Source organism: Leptonychotes weddellii, chromosome 15 (assembly GCF_054177405.1).
Source record: "Leptonychotes weddellii isolate Sample4059 chromosome 15, ASM5417740v2, whole genome shotgun sequence".
NCBI classification, from domain to species: Eukaryota; Metazoa; Chordata; class Mammalia; order Carnivora; family Phocidae; genus Leptonychotes; species Leptonychotes weddellii.
In genome coordinates this window covers 17,338,883-17,356,519 of record NC_138383.1, presented here as the reverse complement: position 1 = coordinate 17,356,519, position 17,637 = coordinate 17,338,883, and the positions used below count along the sequence as shown (strand labels likewise).

The 17,637-nt window shown below is 45.0% G+C and overlaps 1 protein-coding gene across 2 annotated transcripts in view; it reads left to right on the top strand.

Moving 5' to 3' along the window:
• The first annotated feature begins 2,688 nt into the window (after positions 1-2,688).
• Positions 2,689-17,637, top strand: part of DHX8 (DEAH-box helicase 8) — a 28,868-nt gene continuing 13,919 nt past the window's right edge. The window contains exons 1-13 of one of the 2 annotated variants that reach the window (XM_031033997.2): positions 2,765-2,905; positions 6,306-6,366; positions 7,569-7,654; positions 8,357-8,429; positions 8,818-8,903; positions 9,772-9,881; positions 10,271-10,642; positions 11,122-11,266; positions 11,363-11,566; positions 12,208-12,295; positions 14,159-14,256; positions 15,155-15,302; positions 16,319-16,500. In XM_031033997.2, the coding sequence (XP_030889857.1) occupies positions 8,396-8,429; positions 8,818-8,903; positions 9,772-9,881; positions 10,271-10,642; positions 11,122-11,266; positions 11,363-11,566; positions 12,208-12,295; positions 14,159-14,256; positions 15,155-15,302; positions 16,319-16,500 (1,467 nt within the window). In that variant the 5' untranslated portion in view covers positions 2,765-2,905; positions 6,306-6,366; positions 7,569-7,654; positions 8,357-8,395. Of the gene's footprint in view, positions 2,906-6,305; positions 6,367-7,568; positions 7,655-8,356; positions 8,430-8,817; positions 8,904-9,771; positions 9,882-10,270; positions 10,643-11,121; positions 11,267-11,362; positions 11,567-12,207; positions 12,296-14,158; positions 14,257-15,154; positions 15,303-16,318; positions 16,501-17,637 lie in introns of both variants that reach the window. The other variant, XM_006738807.3, reaches the window with a different exon arrangement.

Genomic DNA, 17,637 nt, shown 5'->3' with positions numbered 1-17,637 from the left:
GATCATGACCTGAGCCGAAGACAGTCGCTTAACCAACTGAGCCACCCAGGCGCCCTGATTCTGTGTCTCTTAAGGGGAGAGGAAGATCCCATGTGCATCTGTGTTTGGGCTGTGAAGTTATCCAGTATGTTTGCTTTTTTTTTTTTTTAAGATTTTATTTACTTATTCATGAGAGAGAGAGAGAGAGAGAGAGGCAGAGGGAGAAGCAGGCTCCCCGCGGAGCGGGGAGCCAGATGCGGGACTCCATCCCAGGACTCTGGGATCATGACCTGAGCTGAAGGCAGACGCTTAACTGACTGAGCCACCCAGGTGTCCCCAGTATGTTTGCTTTTATTTCTTTTCCTTTGGCTTCAAAAAATTCCTTGGTGTGACAGGAAATATGTGTATTGTGTAACAAACTTGCACTCTTGAAAACATATATATGTAAATAAAATTTAGTAAGTTTTGCTGCTAGTATTTACTGTTGAGATGTTTGTTCAATAATTCCCAAATAATCCTAAAAGTGGTAAAAGTTCAACTTTATTTATTTATTTTCGAGAGAGAGCACATGGGGGAGGGGGGCAGAGGGAGAGAGAATCTTTTTTTTTGAAGATTTTATTTATTTATTTGAGAGAGAGAGAGGGAGCACACACACGCGAGCAGGGGGAGGGGGAGAAACAGACCTCCCACCGAGCAGGGAGCTTGACCCCGGGATCAAGACCCAAGCTGAAGGCAGGCACTTAACTGACTGAGCCACCCAGGCTCCCCAATCCTAAGCGTTCTTACAGTACTTACTGCTGCTACCACCACCCATTGTGGTTCTGTAGCCCTTTCCCCCACAGCGCTTTTAAGACAAAACAAACTCCATGTTTTCCCCCTTCCAGTTAAATATTGGAGAAAAGCAGAATATAAATATAAAATTTCTGAAAGCAGAGAAGCACAGAGAAAGGAAGTCAAATGGAGTAAGTCCCTAATATCCTAATTCCAAGCTGGCAAGTTGAGCACGTTGAATCAAGAGCAGGATTTTCCTGGGGCGCCTGGGTGGCTCAGTCGTTAAGCGTCTGCCTTCGGCTCAGGTCATGATCCCAGGGTCCTGGGATGGAGCCCCGCATCGGGCTCTCTGCTCAGCGGGAGCCTGCTTCTCCCTCTCCTACTCTGCCTGCTTGTGTTCCCTCTCTGACTGTCTCTCTCTGTAAAAAAAAAAAAAAAAAAAAAAAAGAGCAGGATTTTCCTTTCCATTCACGAGGAAAAAGAATCAGTGCAGCGCTGATTCTTTAGGAACTTGGAAACATGGAGCTCTTGGAGTCAGTGAGAGCTACTGCTCCAGGGGTTTCGCTGTCATTTTTTTAGTCCATGGTGAGATGTTGGAGGGACAGAGTCCAAAGGTGCAGCCGTGTAAATGTAGCCTGAAGCTAAAAGCAGAAGGGTCTGACTTCCTCCCTTTTGCTTGATTGGAGGGCCACTAACTCCGGGTGCCTTCAATTCCTTATTCATCACACAGAACAGTGCAGTGTGGGAAAATCCTTACCTCACCTTAGAGCTGTTGCAAAGGAAAATGGAGACCAGAAATAGAAGTTGGGAGACCCCAGCTTAGGACCTTAGGTTCACAGCACAGCTGCTTTTTGGGGGCACAAGTTCTGAGGGTGTTGGCACGGGAAAATCCGGAGTTGAGAAGCGGTTTTCACAAGAGACGAGCCAGGTGGTTCTCTGGGGTCTCAGACTGAGGGGATCTGTACCTGACAGATGAATTTTACAAGTGACCATTATCTCACGCTTAGGATTATAGTAACTGGCATTCGTAGTGTGTTTACGATGCGTCAGGCTCCTTGCACAATTATCTTATTTAGTCATCACCCAAGCCCAGTTAGAACATTATCCCAGTTTATAGATAAGAAAACGAAGTCCCCAAAGATTAATTTGCCCAATGTCACTTAGATAGATAGTGGGAGTGTCAGTTTCCTTATCTGTAAAATGAATTAATAACAGAACTAGACTATCGCCTTCTGTTTTTTTTTTTTTTTTTTTTAAGATTTTATTCATTTATTTGACAGGGAGAGAGAGAGAAAGAGAGAACACAAGCAGGGGGAGCAGCAGAGGAAGAGGGAGAAGCAGGATCCCTGCCTGAGGTTTGGATGAGAACTCAAGAGATTTGGATGAGATCGTGGACACCGAGCAGGGAGCCCGAGGTGGGGCTCAACCCCAGGACCCCAGGATTATGACCGGAGCCGAAGGCAGACGTTTAGCCGACTGAGCCACCCAGGCGCCCCATGCCTACTGGTTTGTTACAGAATCGCTCCAGATAGTCACGAGCCACGAAGAGGCAAAGCTCCGGCAATAGAGGGAACCGCCGTAAAGCAAGCTTCGCCTTTTCCAGGCTTGAATTCGGGTTCCTCTTTCAAAGCGCAGGCGCGGAGGAGGCGTGGGGGGTCGTGACCTCCTTGGCGCCCCTTGCACAGGCCACGGTCGCCCTCTGCCGACGGCAGGTGGGAGAACGCTGAAAGTGAACGTGTCCGGGCCTGAGAGCCGACTGAGAATCTCGCTGTCCTGTAGAGGGCGCTGCCGGCGTGCAGGGTAACCTACCCGGCCGTCCCTTCCTTAAGCACTTCCTGTCTGATCTCTATGATTCTTCGGTTGCGTCATGGGAAGTTGCTAAAGTTTTCAATTTACTGTAAACAAAAGGGACGTGCGCCGACCCGGAAGTGGAAACTGGCGCAGGCCCGCAGTAGCTCAGAAGGCCGGCTGTAGAGCTGGGTGGCGGCGGCGGCCGTGGCCGTAGGCATGGCGGTGGCTGTGGCCCTGGCGGGAGCCGTCACCACCGCAGACCTAGGCCCCGCGGAAGAACTCGCCAAACTCGAGTATCTGTCTTTAGTGTCGAAAGTTTGCACCGAGCTGGACAATCACCTGGGGATCAACGACAAGGATCTGGGTAAGCCCGGGGAGGCCCCTGCGGCCTCTGGACTTGGGGCCGAGGGAAGCGGAAGGAGAAATGGGGTTGATGGGCTGACTGCGTGTGTTCCTGTGAGTCTCTTTCCCTCTCTGTCGCAGCTACTTGGGCCCAGGGAACCCGCGGCCCCCGCTTGAGAACCCTCGGGGCTGAGCTGTTAGAAACCATTGCCTAGAGCTGTCAGTGAAACCCGGAGCGGCTATCGCTTCTGCTCCTTGCTTCCCCCGCCCTAGTTAATTAAACAGCGTTAACAACGACGCTGCAGCCGCAGCCTCATTGTAATGACGATCATGATGGCCGACCTTTATTGACAGGGCAGATACTATGCACAGCGTTTTACTTACATTATCTTACTTGGTCTTCACACGACCCTATGAGATAGTATTACCTGTTTTTCGATTAAGAAAACAAGGCTCTGAGTAATTAAGTAATCCTCCTCAAAATTACATACCAAATGTGAGCCTAATTTGGAATCCCAAGTCTTTTGAAGTCTGCCTTTAACTATTCTCAACCACTTTTTAGGCGTTTGGGGACAGAATGTACCAAAACGTGGAACTGAAAAAGGCCAGGGGGCTAGAGCTAAGGCCACAGGCAGGTGGAGTCCTTATGAAAGCAAAGAGATGGGTGGAATCAAGAGCATGAGTGGAGGGGTTGACCTTTGATAGGTACAGGGATGCTTGATCCATTTTAATAGGAAGGAGGACAGAGAATGTGGTCGTAGATGCAGATAGGTTTAGGGATTGGTGGTAGGAAGATGAGGGAGAGACTTCCATTTAATTGTTCTGTTTTCTAAATGAAGGTGAAGTCATCAACGGGAGAGATGGAAGGGAAAGGGCATGTGACAAAAGGGGTCAGGGAGGTTGGATGTGTGACCTTGAGTAAGATACCTAATGTCCCAGAAGCTGTTTTCCTCATCTGTGAAATGGGGATGATGTGTTTTTCTCGGGGTTACCATGTTGCACCTAGGAAGAAGTCCTGCTGCCAGTATGTTTTAGTTCATTTTTTTCTTGCTTCCCAGTCAAGATGTGCTTGTCCTGTATCATTTTTCTTCATTCTCCTTCTCTTTTAGATGGTAATGAGTGACAGTCTTGTAGTTTGCTGTCTGGGTTGTATGTTCCTTCGTTCAGCAAACGTTTACTGAGCCAGTGTTAAATCGTTATGATGTTAACCTCATTATATACAAAAATAAAATGAGGTATAAACTCCATAATTTTCTAGCATATATGTAACTGAAGACCCCATTTAATTTGCAAATAAACCACAAATATGTTTTCTTCTGTTTGTAATTTTGACACCATTTATTTATTAAAAATATTTATTTATTTAATTTCTATGGCCAGCGTGGGGCTTGAACTCACGAACCTGAGATCAAGAGTGGCACACTCTTCCGACTAAGCCAGGCGCCCCTGACACCTTTTGCGATGTGTGTTTTTGCCAGTATTGCTAAGCAGTTCTGTGACACCAGCTGGTATCCTACATTGAACTGAGTTTTGACACTGTCTACCTGGAGATAGCATCAGATCCCACAGGTTAAGGACTCAGACCTATAAGACCCCACCCCAAACTTCAGATGCCATTTGCAAGGTCAGGTTGTCAACTTGTGCTGACCCAGTCACTATAGATCAGAGGTTCCAATGACCCTACCCCCCACCCCTTGGGTTTGATTAATTTGCTAGAGTGGGTCCCAGGACTCAGAGAAACATTTTACTTACTAGATTACCGGTTTATTATAAAGATTTTATTTTATTTTTTTTTGACAGAGAGAGACACAGTGAGAGAGGGAACACAAGCAGGGGGAGTGGGAGAGGGAGAAGCAGGCTTCCCGCGGAGCAGGGAGCCCGATGCGGGGCTTGATCCCAGGACCCCGGGATCATGACCTGAGCTGAAGGCAGACGCTTAACGACTGAGCCACCCAGGCGCCCCTACCGGTTTATTATAAAAGGGTATAACTCAGGGACAGCCAGATGGAAGAGCTGCATAGGGCAAGGTATGTGGGAAAGATTGAGGAGCTTCCAGGCTCTCTAAGTGCCCCACTGTCCTCAAATCTCCATGTGTTCACCTCCCCACTAGCTCTCCATACCCAGTCCTTTTGGGTGTTTGTGGAGGCTTCGTTATAATAGGCATAATTGGGGGGAAAAAGGCATAACTGATTAAATCGTTGGCCATTGGTAAAAGAACTCAATCTCCAGCCCCTTTTCCTCTCTCCAGAGGTCAGGGGTGGGGTTGAAAGTTCCAGCCTGTAAACACATGGTTGGTTTCCCTGGCAACCAGACCTCAGCCTCACCCTCATTTAGGAGCTTTCCTAAAGTCATCTCCTTAATGTAACAGAAGACCTTTTTCACTTTCCACACTTTGGAAATTCCAAGGGTTTTTAGGAGTGCCGTGCTTGGAAAGGGGATGAATACCAAACACATATTTCTTATAAATAACAATATCACAGGGTTAAACACAGATTTATAAAACTAGTAACATTAAAGTTACTAAAGTTGGAAAAATGTGATAGATAGTATTGTTCTTTTTTTTAAAGATTTATTTATTTATTTGAGAGAGCGAGAATGAGAGAGAGAGAGAGTACATGAGAGGGGGGAGGGTCAGAGGGAGAAGCAGGCTCCTCGCCAAGCAGGGACCCCGATGCGGGACTCGATCCAGGGACTCCAGGATCATGACCTGAGCCGAAGGCAGTCGCTCAACCAACTGAGCCACCCAGGTGCCCTAGATAGTATTGTTCTGTTGAAACTAAATTGCCAGAGAGATTTTAATAACAAAAAGGTGTATATTTGCTACTTTTATGTTTTATTTATTGATTTGATTCTTTTGATTTTGGCCTTAATGTATTATCTTTTTTTTTTTTTTGGGGGGGAGATGGGTGGGGAGGGACAGAGGGAGAGAGAGAATCTTAAGCAGACTCCACACCCAACGCAGAGCCCGACGCAGGGCTCGATCTCACCACCCCGATATCATGACCTGAGCTGAAATCAAGAGTCAAGACAGTTAACCGAATGAGCCACCCAAGCACCCTGATGTATTATCACTTAAATCAGTGTCATTATTTTTCCTGTTTTCAGCACTGAACTTGTTTTTAACTACTAATTCATCTTTGGGGCACCTGGCTAGCTCAGTTGGTAAAGCATGTGACTGTTGATCTCCGGATCGTGAGTTCCAGCCCCACATTGGGTGTAGAGCTCACTTAAAAAAAAAAAAAAAATCTTGATAGTTCAGTTAATTTAATGATGCCCCCATATAATTCTGAAAATTAAAAAAAAAAAGACCTGATTAGTGACAGCTGCAGTGTGAATATGCTGCTGATTGCTTTGGAATAGTCTCTAGAGCTTTGCATGCCTAGCACCACGTGACTTACTTTTCCCTCCACATTTCTCTACAGAATGTGGGCTCAGAAGTCAGATTTCCTGGGTTCCAATCCTGGCTCCACCAGTTATTATTGGGTAGGTCAGCATCTCCAACCCTTAGCCTCCTCATCTGCAAAAAAAAAAAAAGGATAATAATGGTACCTACCAATGAGGGTTGTTGTGAGGATCCTGGGGATAACTCCCGTGAAGCACTTAGCATAGTGTTCGCTGGGCATGTGGCAGGTGGTCACAGAGCGTTATCCATTGGCATTGTTATGCATAAGCTGTGTCCATGTAGCCCCATGGCATTTGGCTTTTACTTAATGTCATCGAAAAGATAAAAGGCAAATGCCAGCTTGGAATTGGTATGGTGGCACTAGTTTATGTTCGTTATCCAGATCCTCCATGCTATTATTGTTTGTTTGTTTGTTTGTTTTTAAAGATTTTATTTATTTGACAGAGAGAAACACAGCGAGAGAGGGAACACAAGCAGGGGGAGTGGGAGAGGGAGAAGCTGGCTTCCCGTGGAGCAGGGAGCCTAATGCGGGACTTGATCCCAGGACCCTGGGATCATGACCTGAGCCGAAGGCAGATGCCCAATGACTGAGCCACCCAGGTGCCCCCATGCTATTATTGTTATGTTTTAGGTTTAAAATCAGGATGAAATCATTACCATTTTCTTCACAGCGTGAGGCTTATTATCTCAGCCCCTCATAAAATGCACTTTTCTTCCGTAAGTCTCTTACTTAATAAATAGCTCTAATATTAGACATTTCAAACACTGGGCAGGTTTGTAGAGAGAAATTTGGGGGGCAAGTGAGTCTTTGATTTAACTTGGAGACTGTACCACCCAGCAGCTGCCTGACTCCCGTGGATGGATTGGGTCTGACCTTCCTGAAACTGTAGAAAGCGTCCTACTGTGTACGTCCATGAGGGGCGGGGAAAGAGGGCTCTTGCTTTTGGGCATTGTTACCTCTGGAGTCTGTATGGCAATGTGCACAGCTACTAGTCTCATGAGAAGAGTATGATGATCTGGAGAGGAAGGGAGATATTTCTCCCTTTGATGCACTGAAGGGCCTGGTGAGCCATTCTCTAGTAATATCTTCTTTGCATTTCTAAAAATTAACTGGAACATACCTGGATAATCTTGGTACTCTAAATTCTCTTTACTCTCACTGGATGGTGCTCTTTTGTTTTTATGACTGTTGGATAGGCCAATTGGTTTTGCTTTTAATGTACTTGAAAGTGGTTTTTTTACTAGTCTCCATTCCAGTTTTAATCCCTTTTCTCCTTTGCAGCTGAATTTGTGATCAGTCTTGCTGAGAAAAATACCACCTTTGACACTTTTAAGGCTTCTCTGGTCAAAAATGGTGCCGAATTCACGGTATGTGTACCTGGAGACCCCTGTTTTGTTTTAATGTCACTACTGAAATTTTGATAGGATTTCACAGAGGATTTTGATGGAGAAAGGAGATAATTTGTACATACCAATCAAAGAAACCATTAAGTGTGTAATGTTTTCATGCCACTATACCTTTCTAGGAAAATGGGGCAGGATTTCCATCATGAAGTCTTTATGAGTGTTTATATTCTTGTTCTCTGAATCCGAAGTCAAAAACAAAAGAGTCTAGGTTTTGAAAGTAATTCTAAACAGTGGAAAATAAAAATGGTTGAATGGAACTAAATTACTTTTCCCCCCAAAGAGTCCTAAATATGAGCTTTCTCTGAAGCTGTTTGCTAGGTTCATGCCCATCAAATTGATACTCTGTGCTTCATTTGTTCCAATTAGCTCCATTCAGGTATACAACCACCTTTTCTTAGTTTTTTTCTTTTTTTAAGATGTATTTATTTTAGAGATAGTGAGAGAGAGAGAAAGCGCATGTGTATGTGGCGGGGAGGCAGAGGGAGAGAGAGAATCTTAACCCCAAGCTGAGCATGGAGCCCAACATGGGGCTCAATCTCATGACCTTGAGCCAAAACCAAGAGTCAGATGCTCAACGGACAGTGCCACCTAGGTGCCCCTAAAACCAGTGTTTTTAAGCAATAATTCAGGGGCTGATAATTTTTGTTTTGTTTCTTTTCAAAGGATTCTCTTATTAGTAACTTGCTGCGCCTCATACAAACTATGCGGCCTCCAGCAAAGCCTTCTACTAGCAAAGGTGAGTAGAGTGTCTGCGCTTAGCCTCCAGAACGGTTTAGAGTGTGAGCATCCTGTAAATTGTGTTCTTTCCCTGTCCTGAGCCAAGTACACAGTCTAGTAAAGTTTTACAAATGACTTAAACTCATAAGACATAACTAACCAAGCAAATTCTGATGTTTCCCCCCAACACACCCTCCACCACATGCCCAGATAGTTTGTCGAGGGTTTTGTCATCGTGTTATTTTTAGGAAATTAAATTATATTTATAGTAATATGTGAGTAATTTGTAGAAAAATGCCATATTCAGTTTTTAGTTTGATGCAAATCTGATATTGAGGTTCTTTGTTAAAAATCTTAAATATATCATTTTCTTCTTTTAACCCCTTTATGCGCTTTGATGAAACAAGATCCAGTTGTTAAACCCAAAACTGGAAAAGAAAAGCTGAAGGAACTCTTCCCAGTCCTTTGCCAGCCAGACAACCCTTCTGTCCGGGTACTGATACCATTTTGGGAATGTCTACTATAACTGGGTGTTTCCCCCATCGCTGTCCCTTTTGTCTCATCAGTTCCTAGTTTTAAGTTTGTGTTCATTGTAATATATTTTTTGAATTAAAAGTGTTGGATCACTCTCTGAGTATGCACTATGCAAAGAATAGTATTACAGTTCAGAGAATGGTGTTTGAGGGAAATGGGATTGAGAATTGTGGGGAGCAGTGATTAGGGATATGAAATAAGTAGAAATATGAAATAGCTCTAGAACAGATACCTGATACGTGAAATTAGATTTTTTTGCTCTATTACATGTTAGAAGGTCTAATTTTTTAAGTGTTTCTATTTTTATTTATTTATTTTTTAAAAGATTTTATTTGAGATGGAGAGAAAGAGAGGGAGAGAGAGCACGTGCGCCTGAGAGTGCACAAGCAGGGGGAGGGGCAGAGGGAGAGGGAGAAGCAGACTCCCTGCTGAGCAGGGCTTGATTCTGGGCTTGATCCCAGGACCCTGAGATCATGACCTGAGCCGAAGGCAGACGCTTAACCGACTGAGCCACCCAGGCGCCCCTTAACATCTATTTTCTATTTATAATCATCACTTGGATGCTTTCACAGGAAGGGTGGTTAGGCCGATTGCCCTCGGTAGGCTTGTATGAAGGACAAAGGGAATTTGCCAAATGTAGTAGTGAGCCTTTGCTCATTCCTTCTGCCTCTCTCTCAAATTGTGCTCGAAATCTCCACCTGCTTCTGCTTCCTTCACGTAAAGTGGTCAGTGATCTAGGGGCTGGAGTAATGTAGATGGATCTGGAGTGCAGATTCTCACATGATTTTCTCCCCCTCTCCTGACTCTGCCGGTCGCTGCTGTTACAGACCATGCTGGATGAGGATGATGTGAAAGTCGCTGTGGATGTCCTGAAGGAACTGGAGGCCTTGATGCCCAGTGCAGCGGGCCAGGAGAAGCAGAGAGATGCTGAGCACCGGTTTGTTCTTAGCGTCTTAGCCTTTGGAGGTTTAGGGTACTGTGATAGTTGAGTTTTGTGGATCCACTAAGCAAAATTTTGGGCAAGTTTACAGAATCTAGACTGGCCATGTACCACATTGTTAGATCTACTTCATTGCTCCCTGCAAAGAGTATTGACGCAGCAAATGCTAAGTTGTCCGTAAGATAGAAGTCTGGATCGAAGGAGCCTGAATATGTTTGTGACCTCATCCTTTATTGGCCTACAGGGGTGCCACAGTTAGAGAAACTCTAATTCACTTCGATGCTTAGTAGGCACCTGATGTGTGTGGAGCTGTGCTGGGTGCTTGGGGATGCAGAGATGAAATTGGGCTGGTTTCTTTTCCAAACAGGTGTTTGTTGCTTTGTTAGGGACAAGACGAAGAAGAAGAAGCGGAGCCGGAGCCGCGACCGGGACCGAGAACGTGACCGAGAGCGGGACCGAGACCGAGACCGAGACCATGATAGAGACCACAAGAGGAGACACCGGTCCCGTTCCCGGTCACGTTCCAGGACCCGGGAAAGGAATAAAGGGAAGTCTAGGTATCGGTCAAGGAGCAGAAGTCAGAGTCCCCCTAAAGACAGGAAGGACCGGGACAAGTATGGGGAAAGGAATCTGGACAGATGGCGGGATAAGCATGTGGACCGCCCTCCTCCAGAAGAGCCTGCCATCGGAGACATTTACAATGGCAAAGTTACCAGCATCATGCAGTTTGGATGCTTTGTGCAGCTGGAGGGATTAAGGTAATGGCTGGTACTCTTCTTTCACACCTGTGATGGGCAGAATTTCTCTTAACACTGGGGATTTTCACATTCTAAAAAGTTATGATTAGTGCCGCTTTAATCAAATCAACCATATCAGGTTGTTAGAGTTTGACTTTTTTTTTTTTTCTTTAAGATTTTGTTTATTTGACAGAATGCGCAGGGGTGGGGGGAGTAGTAGAGGGAGAGGGACAAGCAGACTCCATGCTCAGTGTGGAGCCCAGTGCCGGGCTCGATCTCACAACCCTGAGATCACAACTTGAACCAAAACAGAGTCAGACACTTAACTGACTGTACCACCCAGGCGCCCCACTATTTTATTTTTTGGCCACCTTCTTGGTACTTTTCTCTCAAGTTTTTGTATTTAAGACCACTTCCTATTGTTGAGTTCCAGCAAGGGTGGAAATCGGTTGGGGAAAAGTACTTTAGGCATGCTGCAGATGTGTGTGACTTCCCCTTAGGAAGCGGTGGGAAGGCCTGGTGCACATCTCTGAGCTCCGTCGAGAAGGCCGTGTGGCCAATGTGGCTGATGTGGTGAGCAAAGGCCAGAGGGTGAAGGTCAAAGTACTGTCCTTCACTGGGACCAAGACCAGTCTGAGCATGAAGGTAGGTGAGATATCCAGTCTGTTTCTGCATCTGATGGCCAAGGAAACATAAGAGGACAGAGAATGAGTTAGTTCCTATATTTTATATGTGCTTTAGGATGTGGATCAAGAGACTGGAGAAGATCTAAACCCCAATCGACGACGAAATCTTGTTGGGGAGACCAATGAGGAGACCTCCATGAGGAATCCAGACAGACCTACTCACCTCTCCCTCGTCAGTGCCCCTGAAGTAGAGGATGATTCACTGGAGCGCAAGCGCCTTACCCGCATCTCTGACCCGGAGAAGTGGGAGATCAAACAGGTTGGGGCCATTTGCCGTTATGGCCACACAGTCATTCTGCATATGTCATACTAGTTAGGAGGGTGAGCCCTGGAGCTCAGTGGCCTGGGGTGATTTCTGGCCGCTTACTAGCTTTGTGATCTTGAGCCAAGCTACTTGACTTCTTTGTGCCTCAGTGCCCTCATCTGTGAAACAGGGCCAGGGGGGGCATTGTGGGGATTAAAGGAAGCGCTTGGGCTCTTGTTTTCACCACTCGTCAGTGCACATCAGAGCCACGGGGCGCTAGGCACTGAGTAGATGCTAGGGCTACAGAGGTGAATGTATCATGATTCCTTACTCCTGAGGAACTCAAAGTCCAGTGGAGGAGATAATGGAAACATCATTGTCACAGTTGGATGTTGCAAAACCGGGAATGTGCACAGTGCTGGGGAAACCCGGGAAGGAGCAGGTAACACTTCCTGGGGGTGAGACCCTTGAGCCCTACTTTTAGGCACCAGGCTGTGCCCCCTAGGGATGGGATAGATGATGTTTGAGGTCCTGCAGTCCCGGGGCAGAAGAGAAAAAAACCCAGGTTTCCTATGTGGAACCTCTGTATTAACTCCTACAAAGGAAGGGTTTCGATCCTAGCAGGTTACAAGTGCTGCCTTCTGTCCTTCCACTAGATGATTGCTGCCAATGTCCTTTCCAAAGAAGAGTTTCCGGACTTTGATGAAGAGACTGGCATTCTCCCTAAAGTGGATGATGAAGAAGGTAACTAGCTACTTGGATCAAGTAGGATCATGGATCCTGAGAACCAGGTTCCTCCAGGATGGAAGCAGAAAATGCATTTTTCTGACAGACATTTATATATTGTACTTTTTGGTTATGGTACTTTTTTTTTTTAAGATTGTATTTATTTTAGAGAGAGAGGGAGTGAGAGCGTGTGTGTGCTGAGCAAGTTGGGGGAGGGGCAGAGGGAGAGAGAGTATTTCAGGCAGACTCCCTGCTGAGCACAGAGCCCAACTCGGGGCTCAGTCTCACGACCCTGAGATCATGACTTGGGCCAAAACCAAGAGTTGGACACAACTGACTGAGCTACCCAGGCACCCCTATGTTATGTGTTCAGGATATAAAGAGTTGTATTTTGGGTAGTAAATTTCATCTGATAATTCTTTTTTTTTTTTTATCTGATATTCTTAATTGTTCTAAAGACCGTGGGTCCAATTAGATTATCTCTGAGTTGCCATGGAAACAACTTTTAACTCAGCCTATTAACAGTGTTTAAAAATTGTGAAATCCAACAATGGGACATAAAATTTATATAACAGTAATAAGTGAACACTATGTACCTACTATCCAGGTTATGTGGAATTTTACCTGCACCTTTGAAACCCTTACCTGTCCCCCTCTGATTAGATGCTCTTCTTTCCTTCTCTGGGTAACCACCATCCTAAATTTTGTGTTAATTATTTCCCTGGTGTTTTTAGCGTTTTCATATCTAAATATCTGTTCCTAACCACTGCCTCGTTTAGTTGGTTTTTGAACTTAATTCCTTTTTTTTATCATTCTTTTGATATTTATCTATGATGATTTTTATAGTTGTATTTCGTTATCATTTCTGTAGTGTTTTCTGTATGTAAATTTACCATAATTTATCCATTTCACTTTCGATGGGCATATGAGCTGTTTCTGTGTTTTTATTTTTGTTTTTAAGATTTTATATATTTTGAGGGCTCATGGGTGCCTCAGTCGGTTAAGCATTTGCCTTCGGTTCAGGTCATGATCCCAGGATCCTGGGTTTGAGTCCCACATTAGGCTCCCTGCTCAGCAGGGAGTTTGCTTCTCCCTCTGCCGCTACCCCCCACTCCTGCTCACGCTCTCTCTCAAAAATAAAATCTTAAAAAAAATGTACTTGTAGATTTTATTTATTTTGAAAGAGAGAATGTGAGTGTGGGGAGGGGCAGAGGGAGAGGGAGAATCTCAAGCAGATTCCATGCTGAGCATGGAGCCTGACACTGGGCTCAATCTCACGACCCTGAGATCATGACCTGAGCCGAAGGCAGACGCTTAACCAACTGAGCCACCCAGGCGCCCTTAAGATTTTATTTTTAAGTAATCTTTACATTTAACATGGGGCTTGAACTCACAACCCCAAGATCAAGAGTCTTATGCTCTACCAACTGAGCCAACCAGGCACCCCCCCATTTACGCTTCTATCATAAGTGTGGGCTTCTGTTGCTCCACATCCTTGCGGACATTTGGTATGTCCAGTTGTTCAACCTAATTTTTTTGCCAGTCTGTTGTGGGTTAAGTTACTCCATAATGAAGTTGGATGGCAAATACCTTAGGACCGTGTAGAATGTTAGACCACATTTTTCCATAGGCTTAACTTCTTTTGAAGATAGCTCCTCTGATCAGTTCTTCAGTCAGAGCATAAATGCCCAGAAGTACCTGGAGGGCAGGAGAAACAGTCCTCTCTATTAGAGTTTCACTTGAATTGCTGGCTTTTGGATCTTGGGAGCTGTCTTTGATAAAGATCACTGGTGCCCATGGAAATCATTTGTTTTGGTGAAAATGATTAGGTTATTTCTCTCTTAGTTTTTTTTCTAATTCTTCTTTTGGGGGGATTTTTAGATGAAGATCTTGAGATCGAACTGGTTGAGGAAGAGCCTCCATTCCTGAGAGGGCACACCAAGCAAAGCATGGACATGAGCCCTATTAAAATTGTTAAGGTGAGAAATGATGGACCTCTAACCTGGGTGTGCCGAGTGAATTTCTTTTCTTAAAATAACTGTTCAGTTAATTTCTCAGAGCAGGCTATTACATTTGTGGAAGCAGAACTCAGGCTGGAAGGTAGTATTGACTGTTGGTCAGGGTCTAGAATGTTTTTGTTTTAAAGGGTGATTGACTTGGTTTTGTTACTTTTGCCTTTTTAATTCTTTTGCTCTCATTCTGCTCTATTTTGGGAAGAAAGGAGGAAATAGGAGAGCTTGGTCTACTATTACTGCCCTTGCAGATTCCAAGGCAGTTTTGAAGGGCTCACTTGACCAGTTGGGGCTGGCCCTCGGTAGAAAGCTATAGCATTGGGTGCTGTGGATGGCAGGGCTGTGAAGAGAAGAACTCATGGAAAGCTATACCTTTTTAGGTTTGGAAGAGGGTATTTTAAAGGTCTTCCAGTCCAGTCACCCATACAGTGCTTGTAATTCACTCACGTACCCTTCTGCAGCATTCCTCCCCTGTGGTTTTCTGTCTGCTTGACCTTGTTGGTGACAGGGAATTCGCCAGCCCTTAAGGAGACCCATTCCATCTTCAGAGGGATCTGATCATTAGCTCTTCTTTAGGCGGACCCGAAATCTCTCTTACCGAGACAGCCATGTTGGTCCTAATTTTAGTTCTTGGGACCATACAGAAGTCTTACCCCTTTCTTGTGTGTTCCATCTCTCTTGGGGTTCTCATCTTCAAGCCAGCAGCCCCAGTTCCTTCAATGTAGTTTAGTACATTGAGATGAATGTCCTTCCAGGTGGGTCTCATTTCTTAGATTCAAGGGGCTTAACCTCTACATTTTATTTCCTGGACATTTGCTGCATGCTGAGATCTCATTCTAATGCTGTTTGTCCTCTGTTGCACTAGAACCCGGATGGTTCCCTCTCCCAAGCAGCAATGATGCAGAGTGCCTTAGCCAAAGAAAGGCGGGAACTCAAGCAGGCCCAGCGGGAAGCAGAGATGGATTCTATTCCCATGGGGCTCAACAAACACTGGGTTGATCCTCTGCCTGATGGTAAGACCCTGGGAGGGGCATGTGGACTGTTCAAAAACAATCTGAGCCTTCAGTGGGTTAAGTATCTGACTCTTGATTTCAGCCCCATGTTGGGCGTAGAGCTTACTTAAAAAAAAAAAAAAAAAAAAATCTTTTTTATTTTTATTTTATTTTATTTTTAAGCAGTCTCCACACCCAGTGTAGGGCTTGAACTCACAACCCTAAGGTCAAGAGCTGCACACTCTACCGACTGAGCCAGTCTGGCGCCCCAAGAATTTTTTATGCTAAAGATAATACAGCTTTGAAGCTTCTTTTTTTACATAATTCTTTGTGTAGTCAATGTTAAGTAACTGCCAGATACAGTCACAGCAAGTGCTTAATAATTTGTGTGAGGCAACTGGGGAGCTTGAGGTGCGCTGTGAAGTAAGTAGACATGATCCCTTCTCTTACGAGGCTTACAGTTTAATGGGGAAAATGAAAATTAATGACATAGTTACCAGCTAACTAACCACATCATGACCAGTGCTGTGTGAAGAAATACAGGTAATATGGGTCACTTCCCTGAGAAAGTTGAGATCTGAAGGATAAATAGGACTTTGTCTGTCAGAGGGGATGAGGTGAGCTTGGGGCGTGTGTCCTGGGCTGGGGCTGTGAGGTGGAAAGTAGGCCTGTGTGGCTAGACTGGAGTGGTGAGCTGAGTGGTGGGGATGAGGTGGGGTGGCCAGGACTTAGGAATTGGGGCTCAATTCTAGAGTCCACTGGTAGATGCTGCCAGGGTCTAAACAGGGGAAGGGCACGATCAGAGTTGCATTTCCAAGGGATTGTTGAGGTGCCCTGCAGAATGGATTGGATGGGGCAAGTGTAGACACCCGAGCTGACGTAGGAGGCTTTTCTAACAGAGGAGAGAGGATGGTGGCTTGAACACAGAGGTAGCAGACAGGAGGGATCAACTGGGGAAATGGGATTTGTTGAATGTTGGGGGCAGGGGCACCGAGGTAGCTTGAGGATAATACTAAGTCGCCTGTTTTCCTTTGCAGCGGAAGGCAGGCAGATTGCTGCCAATATGAGGGGTATTGGGATGATGCCCAATGACATTCCCGAGTGGAAGAAGCATGCCTTTGGGGGCAACAAAGCTTCTTACGGGAAAAAGACCCAGATGTCAATCATTGAGCAGAGAGAGAGCCTGCCCATCTACAAACTGAAGGAGCAGCTGGTCCAGGTGAGAAGCCCCTTTATGATGTATTGGTGCGGGAGTAGCGATGTTTTCTAAAAGAAGGATGACATGTTTGAATTGAAATTAGCTGGACGGCTATGTGTACACTTGAAGTGGCTTTTCCAGAGAGGATAGGAAAAAAACAGAACATATCCAAGTACGTTAAAATATATATTACATGTATTAGTCTATACATTTTTTTAGGTTTATTTATGTAAATAAATATCCTGGTGTGGGGCTCAAACTCATGATCCTGAGATCAAGAGTTGCATGTTCCGCTGACTGAGCCAGCCAGGGGCCCCTACATTTTTTTTTCTCCAAAGAGGAGATAAACCTGTTTGACAGAGGGACCCCTGGAGCGGTTCCGAGTGTTGTGTGGCGCAGAGAAGCATCTCTGGCTAGTAAGACAGATGGGGATGCTTGGCCAGGGATCCCATATGGGCAAGACTTTGCTGCAGATACTTTTTTCCATTTTTTGGAGATTGGATTTGAAGACCAGCAAACTTTCCCTAGGCAACTGAGTTTACTAGCTCTTAGTGAATCCTTTCAATGTTATGTCAAACATACACAAGCAAGTACAAATACATCTGTACGTGCATGCATAAACGTTACATGTTTTATGTCTACTGTATGTTTCTAGATGGCAGCATACCATGCTATGTTCTGCATCTTGCTTTTTCTCCTTAGTGATATAGCTCAGAAAATCTTCCTTTTTTTTTTGATGCTTTGTTTTGTGGAAGTGCTCTGGCTTGTTTCACTAGTCCTGTATTAATAGACATATAGGTTGATGGCAATCCTTTGCTGTTATAAACGCTGTAGAAATAAGATGACTTCTGGGGTGAGGTATTGGAGATTTGGCAGTGGCATTGAGCAGGGAGCCCGTTTTGGGGCTCGATCCCGGAACTCCGGGATCATGACCTGAGCTGAAGGCAGATGCTTAACCAACTAAGCCACCCAGGCGCACCAGGAACACTTTATATGCCTTTTTTATTTACTGTTGAATTCTTTAACAGTGTGCATATAGTACTTAAAAAATACGTATGTAAAATCAGGGATATCTGGTTGGTAGTTTATGCTTTTAGCATCAACCTTAATGTTCTTATGAATTTAAGAAAACCAATAAAATTTTAAAAAATAGAGTTG